Genomic DNA, 23,281 nt, shown 5'->3' on the forward strand with positions numbered 1-23,281 from the left:
GCACAGCCCTGGGAGAAGCAGTTAGTGGTTGGTGGAGGTAAAGCTCCATAAACCTGGATAGTGGCCATACAATTCCTCCTTTAATTCTTACCAGGCTAGTAGGGTAATGCTATATCAATCACTGGTTTTTTTTTTTTGTTTTTTTTTTTTTTTGTTTTTTTGTGTTTTTTTTTTTTTTTTTTTTTTTTTTTTTTTTTTTTTTTTTTGTTTGTTTGTTTGTTTGGAATCAGAAATGAAACTATCGAAATTCTGGTTTGAATTAGACACAGCATTCCTTTCAACCAGTGACAATTTTATTTCTCTTTCCATCTATGATAAAGCTTAAAAAATATGCATGTATGGTTTTAAGGTATAGAAATGTTTTACTGGTCTAGTTAATATTCTAGTATATCCTTTCTTGTTAATATTCTAGTACATCCTAAACACCATCTGTGACCAAAGCTATTATCCAAATTCTAACCCCTAAACTAGAAATCTAAGAAACTGAGGATTCCATCTTGTCCTGTGTTATGTGGCTGTTCTTGTAGAGAGAAAAGGTAGAGAAGGAGTGTTAGCTCTTGGCACCAGTAGCTCTGGACACCACAGTAGTACCTGCAGGCTAGGCTGGATAGTGGTTGAGGAGCCAGCTGGGGTACCACAACCCTGAGGGACCCTTCCAGTGTTCCTGCTAAATTGGACATGGACAGTTGATCTTCACTCTCTAGCTTTTGGACAGAGAAACTCTCCTTTGCCAAGCAGCCACCTGTGCTTTGCCTCCTCGAGAGAATGTCTTCCTGCCCTGAAGAATTCAGAGCAGTGTCAGTGGTTAGTGCCTGTAAATACCACACACCGATCCCTACCCTCATATCTGAGCTTGCCATTTGCAAAAGAATAAAAAAAGACCTCCTTTCCCCTTAGCTTTGGAATGATTTAGATATTATGTAGGCTTAATCTCCATGGCAATTTCTTCCTCTAGTTCAACCTACAAAGATTTATATAACCAACATTTTGCAGACTAATTAGAACTAACAATCTTCAAATGGTGTCACATACTTCTTTATACTTCCTTTGCTTGTGACAGTGTGACAGACGGTGTTCAAGAATCCAGAATAACTGTGCTTGTTTCCTGTTATATAAGATGCCTCCTTAAAATAGATGGCTGAGAAGTTGGTGCTTTTTTTTTCTTCCACCAGCCAGCTTCACAATATCACTGCTCTGTCAATGTGACTGCCTGTTTGCCTCTGCTAAAATCTTATTTAGTCTTGGTAGAAAAGAACATGAAAGCAAGCTTTGTTTTTGTCATTTCATGCTTTCCTGTGGCATCAGATAGAGAAGGGAAAATGGCATGGTTACATGCCTTATATTTATTCTCCTTTCATTACTAAATGCCTTGCTCCTTGAAGTTCTCATGATAGTGAGTTTATCTGCAGCAAAGGCAGCCAGCCTCTTTCTGCTGGTGAGCCAGTTTTACTCCCAGCCAGGTGTTCAAGGGCAGATGCAATTCAGTCATGCTTGAAAAAATTCTGTATCTGCTTGGAAAATAATGATAGTGTAATCATGTCTTGCCCTCCTAACACACATCATGGTAACCCTAGTTTGGCTGGCTGCCCGTCCAGCCAACTTTCCTGGGAGACTCCTAAGAATCATATTGATGAGCTCCACGCATGAGCTAGTTGCCTTGTGTTCTAACTTTAGGGCTTTCTGTTGTCTCCTACTTCAAAAGAATGAAAATTTTGTGCTTCTTTTTCTTTCAGCAGCAATACAAGGCATCCATCATGGTATTGGATCTGGACCTCAGACAGGAATTGCTTTTATAATTTGGAAAATGCCTGTTCCTGAAATTTGTCCAGCCCCTTAAGGTCCCGTTAGTCTCAGTAGGAGCTAAAGGCATGCATCACATACCCCAGGAGATGCCTGGATCCTTGCAAAATTGAACTTGCAGGGGAAATTTATTATACATTCAGAAACAAGTGACCCAAGATTGGCCTCAGTGAGCTTTGGAGCATGATTGTATCTCTGGAGAGTCATTAAAACTGCCCCTTGTGTTATTTTTTGAATTTAATGTGATCAGAATATCTCTTTTTGCAGTGTTAGATGCATGAAATACAACCATGCAAAAAAGTCCCACAGATACACTGATTCTCCTGGTACTGTGTCACATAGTCCATGGGTCTTCCTTCCATATCTTTGTTTTCAGAGACAGGTATCTAGAACAGAAAAGAAATCCAAAGGGGAGTATAAATGCTCTCTAGCTGGGGGAACAGAATAGCAAATGAAAGTCTAAGCTGGTGCAGTGGGCAGGTGCTAATTGTAAAATAAAGGCTGACATTGCCCATGAGTGGGCATTGCACTGTGGGTGACAGGCCAAATGCATTTCATCTGCCTGCTGTGTTTCTGAAAGTACCTGTTTAAATGAATGGATGTAACCAGACAAAGAGAAAAACAGGTAACACAACAGATGTAAAACAGCTACAAGTAAGCATAATAAAATGGAGGGAAAAGGAAGTCAGTGATATTGATGACTGAAATGGAGAGATCTGTGGCCAGTGACTCTGTTTGGTGCAGAGTTGTGCTGTCCCAGCTCAGATGTGAAGCTCTGTGATGGTGTTTGCTCATGCTAGCATGGCCCCAGACTGAATCCCTGTCCCTGTACTTTTCTTTGGTTTGTGCATGCAGGACTGGTGTGGGTGTTGATCTCTGCAGGGAAAGTGAACTTGGCTGTATTACATGTGTGTGTTCGTATATATACACAGCAACAATTTTTGTTATGGGGAATATTTCTTCTTGCCAAAATAATTGTATCAGTAGAGTCACTCCTGAGTAATTGCAAATTTATTGTTAGGTAGTATTTTACATTGTATTTCCTTATTCCCCATGCTGTTTAGGAATAAACTGGCCAGAATAAATGCTTTCATACTAAGAAGGCCATTTGCTGTAACTATACTGTTGAAATTACAGTGGGATAATTTATGTTTATGCAGCGGTAAAAAAATGTGCATTTATGTGGCTTGTCTGTCTATATCAGCTTTGCAGTGCTTTTGTACTCTGGACACACAGTGTATGCCTATGGCTTTCCCAGTGAAGCACTGTATCAGGGAAAAGAATAAAGTTTATATTTAGAAATCTATTATGTCTTGTGGTATAAAAAGGTTGTGTTATCAGCTACTTCAAGCTAAAGTACTTTACACCCCTCTTGCTCTCCCATATTTGCCAGTCTTCTGAGTTGTAACATTCATCCTTGAATGACTGCTTGAATGAGGCCACTTCAGTGATGGCCACAGTTTATAGTTATATTACAAGTGGGTAAAACAGAAGATTTCAGAAGATTTACTAAAAATAATGTAATTCTGGAGAGCATGACCTTGTGTGTGGCTGTTTACAAAGCTGTGCAGAGCCTCACACTTTATTATGAGTCTAATGGGTCCCGTTAAAGACAAAGGACTGGTGTTAAACTCTGTGGCTCAGTGACAGGGTGCACGGGGAGTTTTTTGGTTGTGAGAAATCAAAGTGTTACAATACACTGATGTCTGCAAAAAGCCTTTTAGAGAGGGCTGATTGCAAGCTGAGTTTGCTGGGTACTAGGTCACAAAAGAAGCAGGGTGGGAGCATGAGGGAACAGTCTGCTGGAGGCTCCTCAGGGAGTGCTGCACAGGTTTGTTATCAGCCCAGGAGGCCTAAACTGATAAAGCTAGGCAGCTTGAATAAATCCCCAAATAGATCAATATCTTCTAGATTGAATGAAATCTTCATTTTGTTCTGAAGCTTCAACAAGAATATGTTTCACTCTGAAGGAGCTGGAGAATTCTCTAATGCAAAGAGGCAATCCCAGATAGGCCAGATCAGTTGGTCAGCTTAATTTTAACTACACTACCCCATCAATAAGGCTTACATCCTCTCTTGTTTAGATCAGCTAAAAGCATTTCAAGCAAGAGCAGAATCTTGTGATGTTGGAAACAAAATTTTGAGTTTTATTTTCTGGCCAGTTTAGGTTATTTAAAATGCCTAATATGCCAAATGTGTGAGTGTGAGCAAATTTCCAGAATGGAAAATAATTACTTCTCTTTCTGCAAACGCAGGGTGAGGTAGCATGTGATGTGCTTGTGCCTTGCTGCAGGTGGCTGTAGCAGGGCAAAAGAAACAGATTAATCTCTCTGTTATCATCTGCTCTAGAAAGCAAAGCATATTCAACTTTTTCTGTATGCAGAAAGTGCTCTCTTCTTCTCCTGACTTCTGTCTGGTATAAAAGAAATACAGTAAGAAATACACTTTGTGTCTTATTCTTAGAGGGGCCCATGTACATTTTAAGAGTTAAATGATTTTTCTGGATAGTGTTACCCCTTGTATTTGTAATATCTACCATGCACCAAGGAGACTCAGAACTGAAGTCCCTTTGGTGTCATGGAAGAGCAGACAAGATCCTTGCTAATTCCTCTGATATCGCTTGCATCCTTCACTCTCACCTATATTTCAGCGATATTGAACAGGAGTTACTGGCACTTGATTCAGGTGGAACAGAGCTTCAAATATTGCTTTTATCAACAAATCATAAAAAAGATTGAGGTCCAAGTAAAATCAAAGAGCAAATGCATTTTCCTGCCTTTTTTATATGAGACAGGATGAGTTTAGAGAAACATTTTTGCATAAAAATTTTGAGCTGTTTTTAAATAACTTATTTTCCACTTCTAGAGGTATTTTCAAAAATTTCCTTTTGCTGAGAAACTTGTTCTGTGTCTCAGTTTATCCAACTATCTGAGAAGTGCCCTCAGAAATGAAAATTAATTGGCTTTCACTGAAATTTGAACAGGTAATAAACAGAAAGCTTCAGATTAAAAGCTTTACATGTCATAAATTCTGCTTTTCTTTTTTTCTGATGGTGTCTGTGCCACACATCTGTACAGTTCAATTTTTCTAATTCTTCCTGGCAATGCCTTACTACTCTGTGCGGTGTATTTAATTAAATGTTGTTTTTTTTTTTTTTAATTTCACTTTACTGGAAATAGAAAAAAAAAAGAACAAAAGGTTTATTTAAAAAATATCAGCAATTGCCAAGACTAATAGTGTTTTCCAGTTTCATAATTTTTTATAATCATTCTGCAGCAGGATTAAAGTAGGTTAAATATTAAGGTCAGCTCCCAAAGGAGGTGGGGTCCAAGCCAGCAGAATGCTGAGCATTCCTGCAAGAGGCTGGGGACATGGACTGCCCCCTGCAAATGGTAGGATATGAGGACATTTATTGTTGTGTAGAATTACTGCCTGAGTCTTCAGTAGACAGAGAGAGAAAATCTTATCACAAAACATTGAAGGTGATGTGGGTCAAATTTGTGTCAATTTTTTTTCTCAGCAAGAAATGTAGATTTCATTCAAGCTTAGTTCATCACCTTCTGCTGATTAGCTAATTATCTGCCAGAAAATCAAGAAGTTTTTAATCTGTTTTGGTTACAGCCTTGCAAAAAAAGTAGCTATTACCTTTTTCAGGTAGTTTGACATGTCTCCATTTATATTTAGATTAATATTCTAAAAATGAAAGCTTTAATTTTGAATTTTGTAAATTTCTGAGACTGATGCCAAGTGATTCTGTTGAAAATTTTCAGAGAAAGTACATTCTGAAAGAAAAAATACAGATTTGTATTCACTTTTTTTTTCTTAACATCATTGGATTGTGGAGGCTGGAGGGCACCTAAGGATATTTCCACCAACTTCCTGCTCAAAGCAGGCTCAGCTCTGAGATTAGACACATTGCCCTGGCCTTTAAGCACAAAACGTCACATTCTTGCTTGGATGTCCTCAGGGTGAAGGAGCTTTTCCTTATACCATGTTCAAACTCCTCTGACTTCAATGTATGCCCACTAGCTCTTGTTCTCCTTCCATACCCTGGCATGGAGCACAAGTCCATCATCTGGGTACCCTCCTTGGAGATACTGGTGGGGATGCTGTTAGGCATCTCCAAAACCACTGTAACTATTTGTGAATCTGCTGAGAAAATCTAAATGAATTGATTATTTCCCACCATTCATGAATTTCTTTGTGCTTCAGCCTATCTCTAGGAAGGCAGAATCACAAAATGTCTTTATTTTGTTTTGTCTACTTTGCTTATAAGCCGTTCAGACTGGACTGATTTTAGTCTGCTAAGAGGAGGACCTCAGATTTGGACTGTAGCATGTTATTTATAGTAACTGTTGTAGTCTCCAGTAGCTGAAAACAACTTGTATCAAAGAATTAGCACCATCTCATGGTGGGGGCTTAAATAAGTTTAAGGCAAAACTAACAGGAACTCTTAGAGGAAATCTTTTTTGCTATGACAGGAGATGGCTTGTCAGAGCTGGGCTTAAGTGCATTGAGTTTCAATGCATCTGCCTTGTCAGAATAGTTTACCATTTGTATGCTGGTGTTATTTTAAATGTGCTGACCTCAAAAATATTGATGAGGCAAAACTCCCTGTACAACATACTTGCCTTTTAACCTTTTTATGGTTCTGCCAACCGGAAAGTTAAACAATGACAAAATGGACTGTGAATCTGTGTGCTGGCTGCTTTTTCTGCTGGTGTTATGAGAGGTTTTTGCTGAATGGGACAGATATGAAACAGAATAGCTTTCTGCACAGTATGTGGTCAGACTTTAGCATTCAAGGTAATAGAATAGCTGTAATCATATAAGCTCCATAAAACTTACAGCTAAAGTATTTTCTTTATGTGATTTTGAGGACTGTTATTAAATGACCAGTGGTTTATGGTCCCCACATTGCAAAGTTCCTGTTAGTCATGTTTTTGAGCTGTCATAACTGTTCATGAGGAGAGCCAGCTAGAGGCTGACTAACCAAAGTCAAATCCAATGGTTTGGCATTTCTTGTGTTATCTCAGACATAGGGAAAACCTGCCAGCTTATTACTTCAGGAACTTTCATGAGAAGGCAGTGTATCTGTGCATCTATACCTTTAATATTTTACAGTTAACAACTGTAAGGTCTGTGTATATTTCTTGTACAAAATAACACTACAAGGATAAAACAGTGCAAATCTCCTTCCTTAGTACTTGGTGGCAATGCTGGCACCTTGCAAAATAAATTTTCAGTATAAAAAGGCAATACTTCTTAACACCCAAAGGCTGAGCTGGATAGAGCCTGTTTCTGACCCTTCTTTGGAAGATACTAGAGCCCCTGCCCTCAGCTCTGTGTGACTGAAATAAAGGCTACTCTGGTCTGAAAATGGGTTGTCAAGTAACCATGGTGGTAAGTGATAAAGATATTAATCTGAGTTACAGTAAATATATCTGTTCTAGTGCTAAACATCTTACTTCTATTTTATCCAAGTATAATGGGGCAGCTTGCTTCATGCATTAAGCATGCAGTGACACATATCCATTTGATCCTCAGAGCTTTTCAAGAGAAGGATAATGTTAGTACTGTCCTCTGTCTGACTACCAGTTTTTATTAAACCTTTTTTCATTGAGAAAAATAAGCTAGATTAATAGTAGAAACAACCTTTACCCACTATTTTAAAAAATTGACTAGTTATTTCTCTTTGATATTTGATTGTTCAGCATTTTTTCATATGGTTGGGTTCTTCTGCTGGTTACCAAAATAATTATTTTTTTCTCTAAAAATGTTGGTTGATTATGTGTGCTTGCAGTCAGTAACACAAAAGAAAAGGTGAATCTGGTAATTTTTATTATGTATGTGACCACTACCTTGGTTGGTAATGCTTGAAATTTAGGAACCAGACTAAGAAGAGAAGAGAATAAGGAGAAAAAGAAATCAAAGTAATCAGACATAATCTTTCTCTAAATGTATCAAGATATTGAGTCAAGTAGTTTTCTTGATAGGTATTATTGAAAGACAGGGACTTGAGCTCTTGTAGAAATTCCAAATATGAAGGTTCATTTGAGTTGTTATACTTTTTGCCAACATTACCTTTATGCGTGAGTGCTATTAAATTATTCTTTTGCCAAAGGCAGAGAGACATCTGTCACCAAAACAGAGTTTCCCAGGAACATATAGGTTAGATAAAGAGATCTCTGCTGGAATACAGTGCTACCTGGTGAAGAGAATGCTGTAAATCAAACAGGAATGACACGAGAAGGAATTTGTTTCAAATCTTGTTATAGCTCTCTCTGAAATGGGGAGTTTCCTCTCAAATAACAGCTATGTAGAATATATAATATATTCTATATTCTATAGAATATGAGTCCTCTCTCCCACAGTACAGTTGTGTAGAACTTCGAGCTTTTCATTGGTCTGCAAGAGTATTCCTCATCTTTGTTCTGGTGCAATCCTGGAGCAGCTCTGTTGTCAGTGAATTTACTCAACTTTGAAGCTAATAAAAGAGCATCTGTGCTGCTAATTTCACAGAGTTTGCCTGTGTACCTCAGCTTTTATAAGACCTAGCCTGGATAAAGTTTGCAGTCCTATTTTGACTCTTTTAGAATAAATAAGTAAAAATTATTGAGTTTCTTGGCAGTTACAGTACAGTTCCTGGGGAGAGTGCAGTCATTAAAGCACTGTGGCCAAAATATCTGAACTGCCACCCAAGATGTGCAAGATTACAGCCTTGGACAGCTTTATTGTTGCTATGAAATTGAATGCATGCATAAAAATAAAGAGAACAATAAGGGGCAAGTGTTTACTGGGCATTAGAGACATATTTATTATAACTTCTACAGAATAAGCAGAAAGCTCAAATTATCTCCAGATTTTAAAGGTATTGTAAAATAATTAAACACAAATACAAAGAATATTACTGGAACTACAAATCCTGCAAATGTTCCTCTAAGGATTTTTATTTCATTCCTTACATATCTTACTAGGCTGCCACACCACAGCCCTGGGTTTGGCCACCCTGAAAATTAAAGTGGAATAAAGTTGTTCTGATTCTTGTTTATAGCTTGTAGCTTCCTGTTGGAAGGCAGTGAAGGAGGAGGGACATGGCAAGCCAGCTGCAAGATTTATCACTCTCTCTTTTTTGCTCTCACTCTGGGTGAGAAAAACTGTTCCATATAGAGATATGCGGAAAAGCTCTTGGACGGTGTTCTTGCTTCTTGAACAAGCTTCCCAGGTGGTACCCCTGGTTCACAGCCGATGGTGGAGGGGTGGCAGAGCAAGCTGTTAGCTTGTGGGCTAAACATCCTCTAAAGCATCTTTCTGCTGTTTGCCGTGGGAGATGCAAGGTAAGGCATGGCACAGAGGAAGCCACGGCTCCCAGCCAATTTGTTGCCCTCCAGATAGAAATACAAGATTTATATGAAACCGCATTTCATACCACATGTCTCAAATTTTAAGGCTGGGAAAGACTTTACCACAGTAATTCAGGCATATTAACCATGTCAAATAAGTATGATTTAAAACACTCTTGGCACAAGCCCATTTAGGAGGTTAAAGCAGTAGCAGCCAAGCCAAAATAAATGTGAGGAAAGAAGCAAGAGAGGGAAAAGAAGTATGCAGACAGGGCAGTGGCAGGTGTGGGGTCTCCCCTTTTGGTGGTAATAGTCAGGTCAGCCTGTCTGTAATGTCACCTTACTGAGCCTGCATCACCTATGCAGATGAATGGAAGAAATAGAATAAATGGTGGAAATGTAGAGAGGGTAGGTTAGAGCCCTATAATCAGAAAATGTGAACATCCCATTTAGTGCACTCTGTCCAGTTTGTATGGGCAGCATATAGGTGATATAATTCAGTAATGAAAGATCCTGGATGAAACACTGTTTAGTGACCCTGTGTGACTGAAAATCAACACTGGCTTTTCTCACAGAAAAAGAATCTGCATGGTTGTAAGTTTTCTGTATCCTATTGGTTTTTACCTTGCAGCTACATGAGGACTTTTATATGCTATGATGACTAATTTCGTAGAAACATATTTACCTAAAGCAGAAAATACACTTGGAAATCATGTTGGCAAACATTTGAGTTGGAAATAATCAAAACTAATGGCAGAATTCCAGGATACCTTTGTTTGACATTCTATCAGTGTTGTAGTTTAATCCCAGCCAGCAGTCAAGCCCTAAGCAGCCACTTGCTCTCTCCCCCACCAGTGGGTCTGGGAAGAGAATGGGAATGGTAAAAGTGAGAAGATTTTCTTTATCTTTGAGATAAAGACAGTTTAATAGGGAAATCAAAAGCCACACATGGGGGCAAAGCAAAACAAGGAGTTAATGGTTCAGTGGTTCCCATGGGCAGGCAGGTGTTCAGCCATCTCCAGCAGAGCAGGGCCCCATCACACGTCATGGTCACTTGGGAAGACAAACAACAGCATTGTGAACATTCCACCCCTGTGTCATTCTTCCTCTTACTTTATATCTTGAGCATGATGTCATATGGTCTGGAATATCCCTTTGGTCATTTGGGGTCACCTGTCCCAGCTGTGTCCCCTCCCAGCCTCCCATGAACTCCCAGCCTCCTCACCAGTGTGGGTGGCTGTAGGAAAGGCAGCAAAGGCCTTGACTCTGTGTAAGCTGTGCTCAGCAATAACAAAAACATCTCTACTTTTTGGGAATCCAGGGCTTCCCTCTGGCTGCCCTGGAAGGCCTGGGACCCTGGCAGGGGGTCAGGAACACCCCTGTACAGAGCCCCAAGAGACACTGTCTCTGATCTCTGTCCATGGAAAAGAGTTTTCAATCTTACAGGATGAATTACAAGCTCTGAGTGTTTGATTTAAGTAATAATTAAGTGTGGCATGGGTGCCAAAGTAAAATTTTAGGGTTCTAGATTAAGGGTTCAAAGGGGACAAGATGGAGGAAATTGGGTGTGTCTTGTCCTTTTTCTCCTTCTTCGTGCCCTCCATGTTTCACTGTAGTGTTGGCATTTTTCTATTGGTTTAGGCTGGGGACACACTGTTCAACATAGGTGACAGACATTGGCACATTATTGTAAATATAGCACAGGTAGTTTCTGGTATATAATGTTTGTAACATCCCACTGAGGGCAGAGCCCCACATGCTGCCCTGCAGGACAGACCTGCGGCAGGGCAGCAGAACATGTTAGAGATAAGCAAGAATAAACAACCTTGAAAACGGCACAGATGAATTAAGACTTCTTCTTTGGCAACGGGGCAGAAAGACAGAGACTTTCTACAATCTCAGAATCATCAATACCACAAATTCTGACACGACTTTATTTTCACTGTGTTCAGTACACACCCAAAACACAGCCCCACAGCAGCCACTGGGAAGAAAATTAACTCTAACTCTATTCCTGCTGAAACTAGCACAAGCAGTTAACTAAAATACTTCACAGATTATGTTTTACTTTGTAGGTGATAGGAAAAAACTTCTGCTTTTTTTCTACAGGAGGAATTATGTCTTGGGTTAAAAAAAAAAAATAGGACACCTGTTGTTTTGAGGGTGTGGCTGGTTAAAGGTGTCTTTCACTTGAAGGAGCTCAACCTGAGACCATAAGATACGAATGTTTCATGCTGGGTGGCCATGTGTATATCACAGATATACTGGTGATATAGATGCACAAATATCCTTAGGGAATGTGCTCAAAGACTGATTTCCAAATGAAACTTCCATCTCCTTTCCAACATACATTAAGATACACCAGGCAATGCTGTTTTGGGTAAGTAAATGTAGTGTTTTAATTTCTGGGGAAGGTCATCAATCTACCTCGAGCTTGTCAAATCAAGTGATCAAAGTGTCAGATGAAGGCTCTGGTAAGCCATCCCTTGCACAAATAAACTTCATACCTTACTCCTTGAATGGTGTACCCAGCCAAGAATATTTTTATTATAAAATGTAATGTATGTCTCCAAATAAAGAAGAAAAACAGATTTTTAGTTCAAATTAGAATTGTCAGAATGTACAATAAATTCATACATGGTTGTTTAGCATCCACAGCTTGTAAGTAATCTCCTCAGTGGAAAATAGGATATAAAAATGAAATTTCAGTTCCTATTTTGACAGAGAAACTGATATGACAGCTCTGGTAGCCTCTATGATGGAATTTTGTTTCCAAGGGTAATAAGTACTGGATGCATTTTAGTGTGGTATGAACATCCAGTAAAGAATAAATAAATTATACAGAGATACACATCTAAGGAAATCTCTTCAGATTTCACTGATGATGGAGTGTGTCAGTCAGTGTTACTTATCAATGATCTTTGCTGACACAAGTGAGAATAATATTTTAAATATCTACTTAATGTTCCACCTCCTTCTGAATCGAATGAACCTAGTGGGCCTACTGACTTCTACTTTAACAGTCCTAAAATTTTAGCTTTGTCTTGGATAACGTGTTGCTGAAAAAAAAAAATTCTTTTCTCAAGTTAAACAAGCATCCCTTGAATTTTATAAGCATTAATTTAGAAGCCTGGGTTTGAAAATCCCAGCTTGCTTGTAAAGTGATAAGAGGGAAAAAAATTTATCATTTTTGCATAGATGGGATGTGAAAACAATTTTGACTGCCTAAAAATATACATAATTAAAGTTTTATTTTAAAAAACAAAATGCAGAGAATATCCTTTCAAGAAATTATCTCAGTCTTTGCTATGGATCAGGTGGACTTTCAGAGCAGTTCCCCTTTCCTGCCAGGACAATGTGTTAGTTTTATTTGGATTGAACTTTAATCAGCTTTCTAATGTCCCTCCTGCAATTTCAACTCTTGATCTTGCGATTATTTCCTCTGCCAGAAATCTTTTAAGCCTTCAAAAAGTCTCCAGCTGCTTGTTTGCATCAGGACTCTCAGGAAAGAAATAGTCCAAATTATCTGAAGGCGTTAATCCAAAGTATATTAGCTAAACTGGATTAAATATGCATTCATTTGGAAGGTAATTCAGTAAAATGACATTAAAAACAGTTCTGTCGTGAATGAGTATGCTCACACAGTGGTCTAATACAATTTAAATTATGCCCTTCGAAAATTGAATTTGGATCAAGTTCTTTGTGTGTCTCTGTGGACACAATCCCTACCACAGCCACACCACACACAGTGGGGAAGTGGTTTGCAAGGCACTGGGGCTCCCTGCACAGCCCTGCATATTCCATGGCTGATATCACTTGGCTCAAGTGGGAGCTAATACAACCTGGAGTGTGATCAGCTTATTGTCAGTATGTAAAGCCATGCTGCCATCACTGCCATCACCATTACTGCAGCACTGTGCAGAGTCTCAAGTGGAAATCAGAGCCTATTATGCTCGATATTAAATGAAAGAAATAAAATAGCTGGCTTCTGCACAAAGAGCAGAGCCTAAAGAGCTGCTGGCGGAGCTGTGCAGGCTGTGAGTTGTGCTGCCCTCAGGTCTCCCAGGGTCCAGCCTGGTGCTTTGCCTGAGGAGTCTGGTGATCCAGAGAAGCTGTATGAGAGAGACAGGCCTCTGACTTGCTTGGAGAGGTAAAATATGTGATTTTCTAACCTCCTGTGCTAGATCACAGGCCAAATCAGTATCAGCTGGGATGACTGGCTGTGTTTGAAGCAATGCTAGTCACTCAGGCTGAAGGAGTTTTCTCACTCAAATGTACTCACAAGAAAGCCACTCTTTACCTATTTGTGTCATACTGCAGCCTACATGTGGTTATACTATCTTTCTCTTCCTAATTAAATGCTCTGGGAATTAACTGATGCTTGTTGCCTTTTTCATCCCCTTCAAAATTCAATCCAGTCTGATAGGGCTTGTAAATAATTCTCTAGCCTGCCATGCATTGATTTCTTCTACTCGGGGGAAAACAGAGAAGAAGAAAACATGAACTTGTGAGAAATAGTTCATTGTTTTTCATACATTTTGCCAATCACAGGCCAAAAATAAAGGGAAAATGCAGGTAATTCCATTTGTATGCTATCTCAAAGGTTATAACTATCAAACTATAATATAATACCAAGATTTTGAAAAGGCTAGGTACCTCCAAAAATGTGTCTTCTGTAAGAAAATATCAGCTGTGTGCTTGGTTGAGTCAAGAAGTGGTTTGTATTACCTGTCAGGTTTGTAAAAAGAACAGCAAATTCTGGAGGAGCATTTAATGGCAAGAGGGATATTAGCTCTGTCAGTCAATTCAGGAAACAGCTTTTAGGAAATGTTTCTTCACCACGGCATGTGTTAATGAGACCAGATAAATGACCATAGTAGATGGAGCCACTTCCTATGTTTCAGACTGGACTAATGAGCTTTTATACATGGGTAAAGCTTTCAGTATGTTTGACCAACACTTAAATTTTCAGTTGTTGAACATAGAGTACAAGATTTCTCTTAAAATAATTTCATAGTGAAAATAAGATGTACAGATCTTGATTCAGCATGGACAACTTCATAAAAATGCTAGTGATGGACAGTGTGGAAGCTGACATTATTGAATCCTCTCAAACCATGGAAATGTTGCAAGGAAATGTAACAATGGTTTTGACCATTTTGAGCACATGAAAGTATATGCTTAAATGAGAGGGACAGGTTATGAACTGTAGTCTTTAGGTCAGCATAAAGACAAAGAATAAGGAGATGGTACAGAAACTTCTGAGTTTTAATTCTGTGTCAAGTCAGTTAAAATCTCCTAGTGTTTTTCTTTTATTGGAAACGAATATATCTGGAAGTGCTTTGCATATGTCATAGGCTAAAAGAATACACTCTGATGGTGCACACAGTGTACTTGTGACCAGCTGCCATATTGTAATGTCATACCAAGCAGTAATTTGTCCATGTGTCTGAGACACCTGATACAGACACAGCATGTGTGTGTGTGTGTGTATGTGTATATTCAGTCTGTCTTCCCTGACTCCTTTGGGTAAAATGATGTCATTACTTTTGTAAGTTTTGAGTTGGGTCATATAAACTGATACCAGTACAGCTAAAGCATCTTAAAACTTAGAAGGATTTAGAATTATTTGTCTTGAGTGTTGCATTGCAACAAAGCAAGGAGAGCTACTGTCAGCACCAATTGCTTTTATACATATATTAAGTCACAATTTGTCTGCCAAAGCAAACAAAATTGTTCTATCCATCTCTCCTTTGAGTTGGTACTCCTTCTGACCTGCTCTGTTTAAAGTGTTCTGTTGTGCAGAAGGGAAACCATGAGACAGCTTGATTAATATTGATGTTATCCCTGGGCAGTGCAGGATACAAAAGTGTTGGAACAAACCAGCTGCAACAAAGACTTGAATGTTGTATTATCTCTTAAAATAGATCTTTGGTTTTGCAGAACAAAAATACTGAATGTTTATGCTCCAGAAAAGCTTAGCTTTTTAATCAAATGTTATACATAATTCAGCATTCTTATATGAGAATTCTGTACTAATAAAAAGAGTCTTCACCGTTTCCCCTGCTTAGTGGTTAATGCAGCTGGAGTTTGTATGATTGTCTTAATCTCATCAGAAACAGCAATATTTTCATTGGTCAGAATTTGTCCAACTTTTAGACTGGCTTATGTTTTAAGAGGTGATAAAAATTTTGAACAGCTAGTGCAAGGCTTCTTACACCTCAGCAGAGTCACTTGGGCATTTATCACTAATTAACTCTGCACAAGTATTTTTTTTCTAATCAGTGACCTATTCATGGGACACAATTCTGCTTGAAACTTTTGTAATTTTAAAACAGAAATTGCTGTATAGCTCATTGGTTTGGATTTGGAGCTTTCTTGCAGACTGAATTGTTTCAACAGATAAAATGGTGGCAAGAGGCCTGATTGTGACCCTGCTTAATGAAGACTCTAAATTTGGAGCAACTTTGTGGTCCATGGCATTAAAAGAGTACTAAGGAGTGAAGAACAAGAATTATAAAACTATTGGGATCAATGAGGTCAAAACGGAGAGCCTACATAAATAGTAATCCGATAATATTTTTATTTGTTCTTGTTGATGAGTTTGAGGTTGTTTCAGCTTACTGTTTTTGCTTCTCCCACAGAGCTGCTCAGAAATTGAACCTGTCTTCCAAAAAGAAGAAGCACAGGCCTTCTGCATCATCTGTTCCTGAATCTCCTCTCTTCTCTACCTGCTTCAGCAGCATCCTTCAGACCTCCCCACCCCCTGCACCACCATGTTTGTCGAGGGCAGTCAGCAAAGTGAAAGACACTCCTGGTTTGGGCAAGGTAGGCCTTGCAAAATACTGATTTTCTTTGGGAGAAGATTTTATCCTTGTGCAAAACAATAAAGGAATTGGAAAACCATGTCCTTTCTCAGCTGGCTTTGCTGTATCTGGTCCCTGAACATGTGTTAGAAAGCTTAACAACTTGAGTTAACTAGTGCAAGTGGATTTCTAATAATGTTGAGTTAACACAGACGGACCTAATTGTGCAGCAGCTAGATACTTCAAAGCCCAGCTACAACTAATGCACCTGCACTGGGATCACAGTGCTACTAGGTGGAGTTAATGTCCATCCTGCCAGGAGGTAATATCCATTCTGGGTCTCAGGAGTAGTTGTCTCTGTGGCTGTGAATAAACTGCATAGTGATTGTTTTCTATGGTATATTTTGTGTTCCTGATGCCTTTGCTTTCCAGACTGGTATCTTAACTGGATACACTGTCATTTGCTTCTGGCTTAAGTTTCCTGGCTTTCTTCCAGTATATTTACCAGAACAAAACCTATGCTTTTAATGATAAATTGCTTCTTTTTTCTTTTGTCATGTTTTTTGCTCCTATTCTGCATAATCATTCCCTCTTAAAATGCTGTTTAGGTGCACACTTATGTTGAGGTGATGGAGGAGGTGTGTATATAGTTTATTATTGCTTTGTAGTTTTTCTGAGTGGCCCTTCCCTTTTTCCCTGTTACAAGTGGAGAGCCTGGTATATTACATCTGGGAATATGAGCATGCACTTGCTGAGAAAAGCAGTTTGCTTTAATCAAGGTAGTTTCTTATTAAGCATCTCTGTGTGTGGTTATCCATGTTCATCAAATACCAAGTAGTGACAATTAATTTGGTGGAAGTTTTTGTTTAGAAGAGAAATTGCACTGTATGATCTAGGACTGCCGAGCATAGGATGGGCTCCAGACTTTCCCTGCTGATTTTGGATACTCACTTATCTTGTGCAGTTCCAGTGTTTCCTTTCAAATGACAATGGCATTACTTTCATGGCTGGCTTAATGCCTGTTTGAAAAGAGATTCCCTACACCTGAGGTTCCCTTCCCTTCCTCTGGCCTGGTAGGTGGGAAGAAATGTAGAAATCTGTCATGATGTTATAAAACTATAATAGGGATGTGTGTTCTGACTTTAGTGGAGGAAAGAGGAGTAAACTTGAACTTGTTCCTTGTTATAAGAAATTGCAACACAATAGAGTAACAATAGAAGCCATCCTCTCAGAAGTCTTACCTTTCTGCCTGGGAGGCTTACATCTGAATAAAAATACCATTGAGGATGGTATCAAGAGTGTTTTCTTGGAAACAGGGGCTCATCTCCCATCTTGGACTGCATTAGCACTTTTCCTGATTATTATTTTCACATGTCCCAAGGAAAGGATCTACGTACAGAGACACAAACATATCTCTGTCTAAACATTCCAAGGTGATTTGACTGTTTCTTGTTCCTCTTGCCACTGGTTTCCAGTGGAGAGGGCTTGGGAAGCAGTTTTGCAATATTCCCAAACAGACCTGTGATTTGCTTCTGCAAAACCATGTACAAGAACAGGCTTCAGGCTTTCCAGCTATGTAAGTAAAACTGAAATTTTGCAGCCCATGTGATGAAGGTGGAATTTATTTTCATTTCAGACTTACTGTCCCAAAACTATCAGAGTATATAAGTAGCGAAGAGGTTTTAACACATTGACACCCATTCTTCTTCAAAGCAGTAAATCAAATTATTTCATATAATCAAACTAGAGAAAATTAAAGTTTTCTGCATTTCCATTAGCAAAAATATGTCTAACCTGCAGTTTCTGGAAGCCAGTTTCATTTTTCACCTGTGATTTCTTTTAGGAGTCACCTTATAATTATGACCTGAAGCTTGCATACTTTCATCAAAGTTTTCCATCAGTTTACCTCTGCAGAACAATTTTCATTTTAATATGTCAGAAATAGTTCTGAGGCACAATAAGTAAATAACTTCAGGATAGCAATGTAATTTATCTGTCAGACTGGGAAAACTTTAGACAAGGTAATGGAATTTCCAGGTTATTTGGTTTTAATTTTCCATGTTTATGTGTTCTGTTTAGTTAGGTTGGGATAAGTTTTGATAGGAATATGTTAAAACCAGTTACTTTTCTCAGCATTTATTCTCATATAGTGTTTTCTGCAAGGGTATAAATTTATGAAATGTGAACCCATGTGGAGGAAGGGGGCTCAGGGAAGCTAAATGTTGTTTTCAACATTTTAGAATTTTTTCCTGGTTTGTATTTAAATAGCATTTTGTGAGCAATCTCAGTGTGATAAAACTCTATTTCACTTTGGGTTTGAGTGGGCTGGGCAATTTCTAATGTGACCATTTGTTACTGGAAATTCTGATTCACCAGAACTGGAGAGATGGCTGTTGCCAGGGATTGTAGATTTCTGAAACTCCAGGGGACAGCTGTGCTCAGACTGCCTGGAAGGCTGTGAGCCCTGGCGCACACACACTGGGTGTTACTGGCTTGGTGTCAGCTTGAGATCTGTCACTTTTCCAGGGGAGGTGGGTATCCAAGATGTGAAGGACAGAAAGGTGAGTATATTAAAACTTAGGCTTTCAGGGTAAATTTCATTTCACAGTTTTCTAAAATGAAATTGCAAGCAAACAGTTGCTATTTTATATTTTCACTTCTACTAGAAATTTCAAAGAATCTACTTCTCATTGCAAGATTAATGACAATGATTTATTGGAAATTATAGAATTTATCTGTCACATGTAGGCATAATGTTTTTTTTTTAAGCTAAAAGAGGAAGATCTGCCTATCACCAATATATTTAAAGTTAGTAAGCAGTACATTTAGGATGGATATGGGTCCAAACCCCCACTGGAACATCTAAACTGATGAAAAGGGTTAGAGAGTATATATTCAGGCTGCATGCTTCATGCCTTTTCTTACAAAATGCCTTTCAAATCAAAACTGTACCAGCCTGGACTTTGAAAGAAGTATTATTTGAAAACTGAAGTTCAGCTTCACAGAAGCAGGAAGATGATATTAATAATGGAATGGTAGGGCTGCATAATCAGCATTTTACTTTGATGTTAGATACACCACTGAGCCTAGCAGAAGTACAACATTGTCAAAGAAACAAGTAAAGGATCAGATTCTTTTGCACTCATTTCCAAATAGCTCTTCCTGATGCTAAATACAAAGGTGTGACCCTATGGTAAATATGTTAACAGGAGTGCTTTTATGGATCATAACTTATCTGTGTACTTTGGATTTACATTTGCTGGTAGAGGGGATGATCCTGAGTGGTAGTGTGGCATCCCTGCAGTCAGTTCTTGAGAGTTTTCCTTTGAGCTGAGTGCCCAAAGGAAATCCTGCTCCATAAACTGCAACACCTTGAGCAGCATTTCTTCTCTCTCTGTTGTCTTTAGATCCTCATATTCTGACTAACAGATTGCTTTTACTGAGTTTATCCAGAGAGAGAGAGAGAGAGTGCTACTGTTCTGGATGGCTGTACATGAAGTTTCCCCAAATCTCAGTTTTCTGAAAGATACTCCTTAAGTCTGCTGTGTCCTTTCTAACAACAAGCCAATAACACAGCAAAATAGTGTTCTGCGCAGAAATAATGAATTATTCCACGCCTGCACTGAGATTAACTACTCTAAGGCCATTCTAGTAAGGTTTGCTTTGATTTGCTCCCCAATCTGCTTCCTTCTGTCCTCCCTCTACACCTCCTCTTCCATTTTCTGTCAAACAGAATCAAAAGTAAACCAACACTTTTGACAAGAACCTGAAATGTTCTTTCTGTGAATGATGTTGTTTTGCTGAAACCCACATTTGACATGAAAAACAACTGGAATGAAAAATTTTCTGCCAGCCTGAATAAATAGGTTTTCAGGTGGCAGGGGGTTAGGATAAATGAATGTGGTCTCTCTGCTTTCTTTCATTTATTATGTTTCTGTGTGTAGTCTTATAAACCTCTGTCAGTGAGAGGTATTTGTTATGTTTGGGCAGAGATTAGTTTACTTTTCCTTATGTATATATATACTTGTTTTTGTTGTTGTTTTTTGATGTGGATTTTTGTTATTTGGTACTTGTTAATCTCAAAATAAAATAGCAATGCTTGGGCACTAAAATCATCCTTATGCACAGGGTTTGTACCTGGGAGAAGCAAGTCACCATTGAACTTTTTTCAAGTAGTCTTTTTGACCTATTAAAAGAACACCTGTAATCTGTGCTTCTGTTCAGTTTTTATTTTTCTGGAACAGCAGCACTTTGGTTTGCAGGGCCTAGACCTATTTTGCTAAATTATGTGCAAATTCAGATTAAAAAAATCCCTGTTTCTGTCTAGAGCAGTTATGATCTCACTGTAGGAATGAGGAGCAGAGAGATGGGAAGCAGGAAGAGACAATGAGGTGTTTTTGGTCATCTTGGTAGTGATGTCCTCAACCCATCAGCAGTGTAATGAGAGGAGATTATTAAAGGGTAAATAATAGATTATGCTGCAGGTGCTTGTGAGGGGCCCTTTCCAAGTGTGTAGGACAGAGCAGGAAGTGGCACAGAGAGGGGGGTTTGAGAGTCTAGTGAGTGAATGAGAGATATGGTGGCTGATAGCTCATCAAGCACAGGGTTGATCATGGAGTGTGCCTGGGAGGGGCCTTAAATGGGAACCAAGACACAGCCAAATGGCAGGAGTGGCAGCAGGACGCTGGCAGTGTGATAGATACTCCTAAGTCATACAACTTTTTCCCAAGGATCTATGTCATACAGTAAAGCAAATCCAGTTAAAAATAATTTTTCAGTGCCTGGCTGAAGAATCTAATCTTCGTCACAACACAGTATTTGATTGAAATAAGCCCAAAATCTGCTATTCACTTTACACAGCTCTGCAGCTTACCTTTTTCTCACATTGATTTACATAAAACTGTGTATGGAAGCATCTGAAACATTTTGTCTAACCTGAAAGTGTGTCTACCAAACCAACGCAGTATTTGTCAAAAGTAGCAGTGAAGAAAGCTCTAATGCACAAGTAGTTTAGGTTTATGAGTAGATGCACAACTGTTTTTTGGCTGGGACAGAAACATATGCCAATGTTTTGGGTTCACAAGCTACTAGTATTTCAGCTGTTCACTCCCTTAAAATAGTTTTTGTTTACTTTTCACTAACTCAAGCAACAATTACTGCACTGTCTTTGACATGCTTTAATCTGAGCTATATAACAGTGCAACAAGGGTGTTAATAATGAGTAACTATTATATTGGCTATGGCCTCTATGGATCATGGTGTGAATAGTTATTGTCAAAAGATGTCTTGTCAACTGTTTGTATCAGTGCAGGGAAGAGATGTTCTTACATTTGCAAAGTTGATTTGGAGGGAACAAAATTGATTCACATCTTGTTTAAGTCCAAAAGGTATAGGAAACCTCCCTTTCTACTATTGGAGTTTTCATTTTAACATGCTGGTTGATGGATGTCAGGATTTTTTTGTCTACATGAAAATTGTCATACAGTTTTGTCTATGTTTTCATCATATATTTAGCAGGAGGTTATAAAAACCTGCGCTATGGTCAGCAAAAATCCCCAGCCCAACTTGCAAAATATGTCCTGTATTTCACTTCACTGCCAGCCATCTTTAAGGTGTTTCCAAAAAGAATGAAGGAGAGGTTCTCTTTCCTTTGTAAAGCCACAATCCTTCCTTTGTAAACCTTCATCCTTCAGGTGTGTAGGGGCAAATGTTAGGAGATAGATGACAAAAGTGATTTTAAACCCTGTATCACAGAAAACAATTTCTGAGATGAGAGCTGTTTTTTTCCCCCCAAAGTTACCATGGCTACTGAAAGGTGAGAGGATGAACCCTTGAGGCATTTAAAGGAGACATATGTGTTCATCTTTGTTGTCAACATGATTGTTGTACAAATTATTTAGTGCCACTTGGAATGGAATCCAGGGCCTTTTGCCCTACAGTCAGAATTGCTCAGAACTCTATTTCTCCTCACGAAATGCACTGTTTGGACCTGGTGGAAGCTTTCTTGCACTTTGCCTACATTCCTGCTAGATGGGATTTTCTAGGAGGAGTTTTAAAATCAAGCTGCTTTAAGTAAAAGGTGAAATTATTAGAATCTGGAAGAATTGCTGTTAACAAAAAATCTCTTACCTTTGTCAATCATGTTTTTTATGAACACTTAGTGTGCCTTTCTCTAAAGTAAAGCTTATTCTGGATTTGGAAGTACCAACCCAAGCATGCCAGAAGCCTGTCAGATTGAATTTTGGTTGACTTGGAGGTTTAAAGTGTATTTTAACATGTAGTTTAAATAAATTTATATGCAGTCATGTTTTCCATGATTTAAAGAACAGCTGTAACTTCTGTTTCTTTGCTTTGTGAAGCTTCTGGAAGCTGCTACTTCAAGGGAACTGGGAGCATTGGAAGTGGTCTACTAATGTAGGCACCAATCTTTCTCTTAATTCCTCTGTCTCTGTTGATTTTCCTTTTAAAAAAGCCATCCATCAAAAAAATAGTGAAATATCTTTCCTTGTAGTGACATCTTCCTAGATATATTCAGAAATTGTACTGATGAGCTTGTGAGCACAAGAGGTGGCTGAAGGAGATTTACAGGTGGAATTGGACTGGACAGAAAAAATATGAAAAAGGCTGTACCTCAACTCACTTTGATGGCATTTTTTATTTATGTGTTAGAAGAATCGATATTTTCTGTACTTCTTTTTTAGTATGTTTCAGTGAGGAAGAGAGTGACAAAATATAGTTTTGTATTGTTTACCTTGGTCTGTTTTGGTGAATTTTGTAAACATTGGTGAAAAAAAGGAAAATTAGCTTGTTCAAAATGCTTCAGGCTGGTGGTACTAGGTTTTGTACATTTGATTTTATTTATCCAGTACCCTCTGCTTTGTCATATGATTTTATGCCCAGCAATCTGTAAGTTTTATGCCAGTAGACTGCTTTCTTGCCTCACTTATGACCATGGTTTGTGGGCTCCTACTTGGCTATGGGCCTTATACATAAGGCTCACATTGGTCAATTAATGTTGATAACCTAATGAAGCTACAGAAACCTTTACTCTTGCTCACCTTGTAAGTACATTTTCAAAATATTCTCTTATTATTGAAATAGTATGACAACACAGTGGCCACATATTTTAAAGTCTCTTAAACGTTGAAGGACATGAAATTTGAATGAAAATTACTCAATTTTTCTAGGATAAAACCCCATTGTTTTTAATACTGATCTGCTCCAAGTTTTTCTGAGATACTGTATTTTAATTTGCTTTTTAATTTAGGTGATACTGCTGGTTGATATTTTCAAGCACTTTGATAGTTCTGGTTAATAATTTCCATTCCTTTT

At 38.5% G+C, this 23,281-nt stretch overlaps 1 protein-coding gene across 1 annotated transcript in view; it reads left to right on the top strand.

The window, feature by feature from the left end:
* The window catches only part of KIF26B (kinesin family member 26B), a 202,814-nt gene that overhangs the window by 79,385 nt on the left and 100,148 nt on the right, over nt 1–23,281 (top strand). Inside the window, exon 3 of the mRNA XM_021550443.2 lies at nt 15,788–15,971. Coding sequence (XP_021406118.2) covers nt 15,788–15,971 — 184 coding nt within the window. The remainder of the gene's footprint in view (nt 1–15,787; nt 15,972–23,281) is intronic.

Source organism: Lonchura striata, chromosome 3 (genome assembly GCF_046129695.1).
Source record: "Lonchura striata isolate bLonStr1 chromosome 3, bLonStr1.mat, whole genome shotgun sequence".
NCBI lineage: Eukaryota > Metazoa > Chordata > Aves > Passeriformes > Estrildidae > Lonchura > Lonchura striata.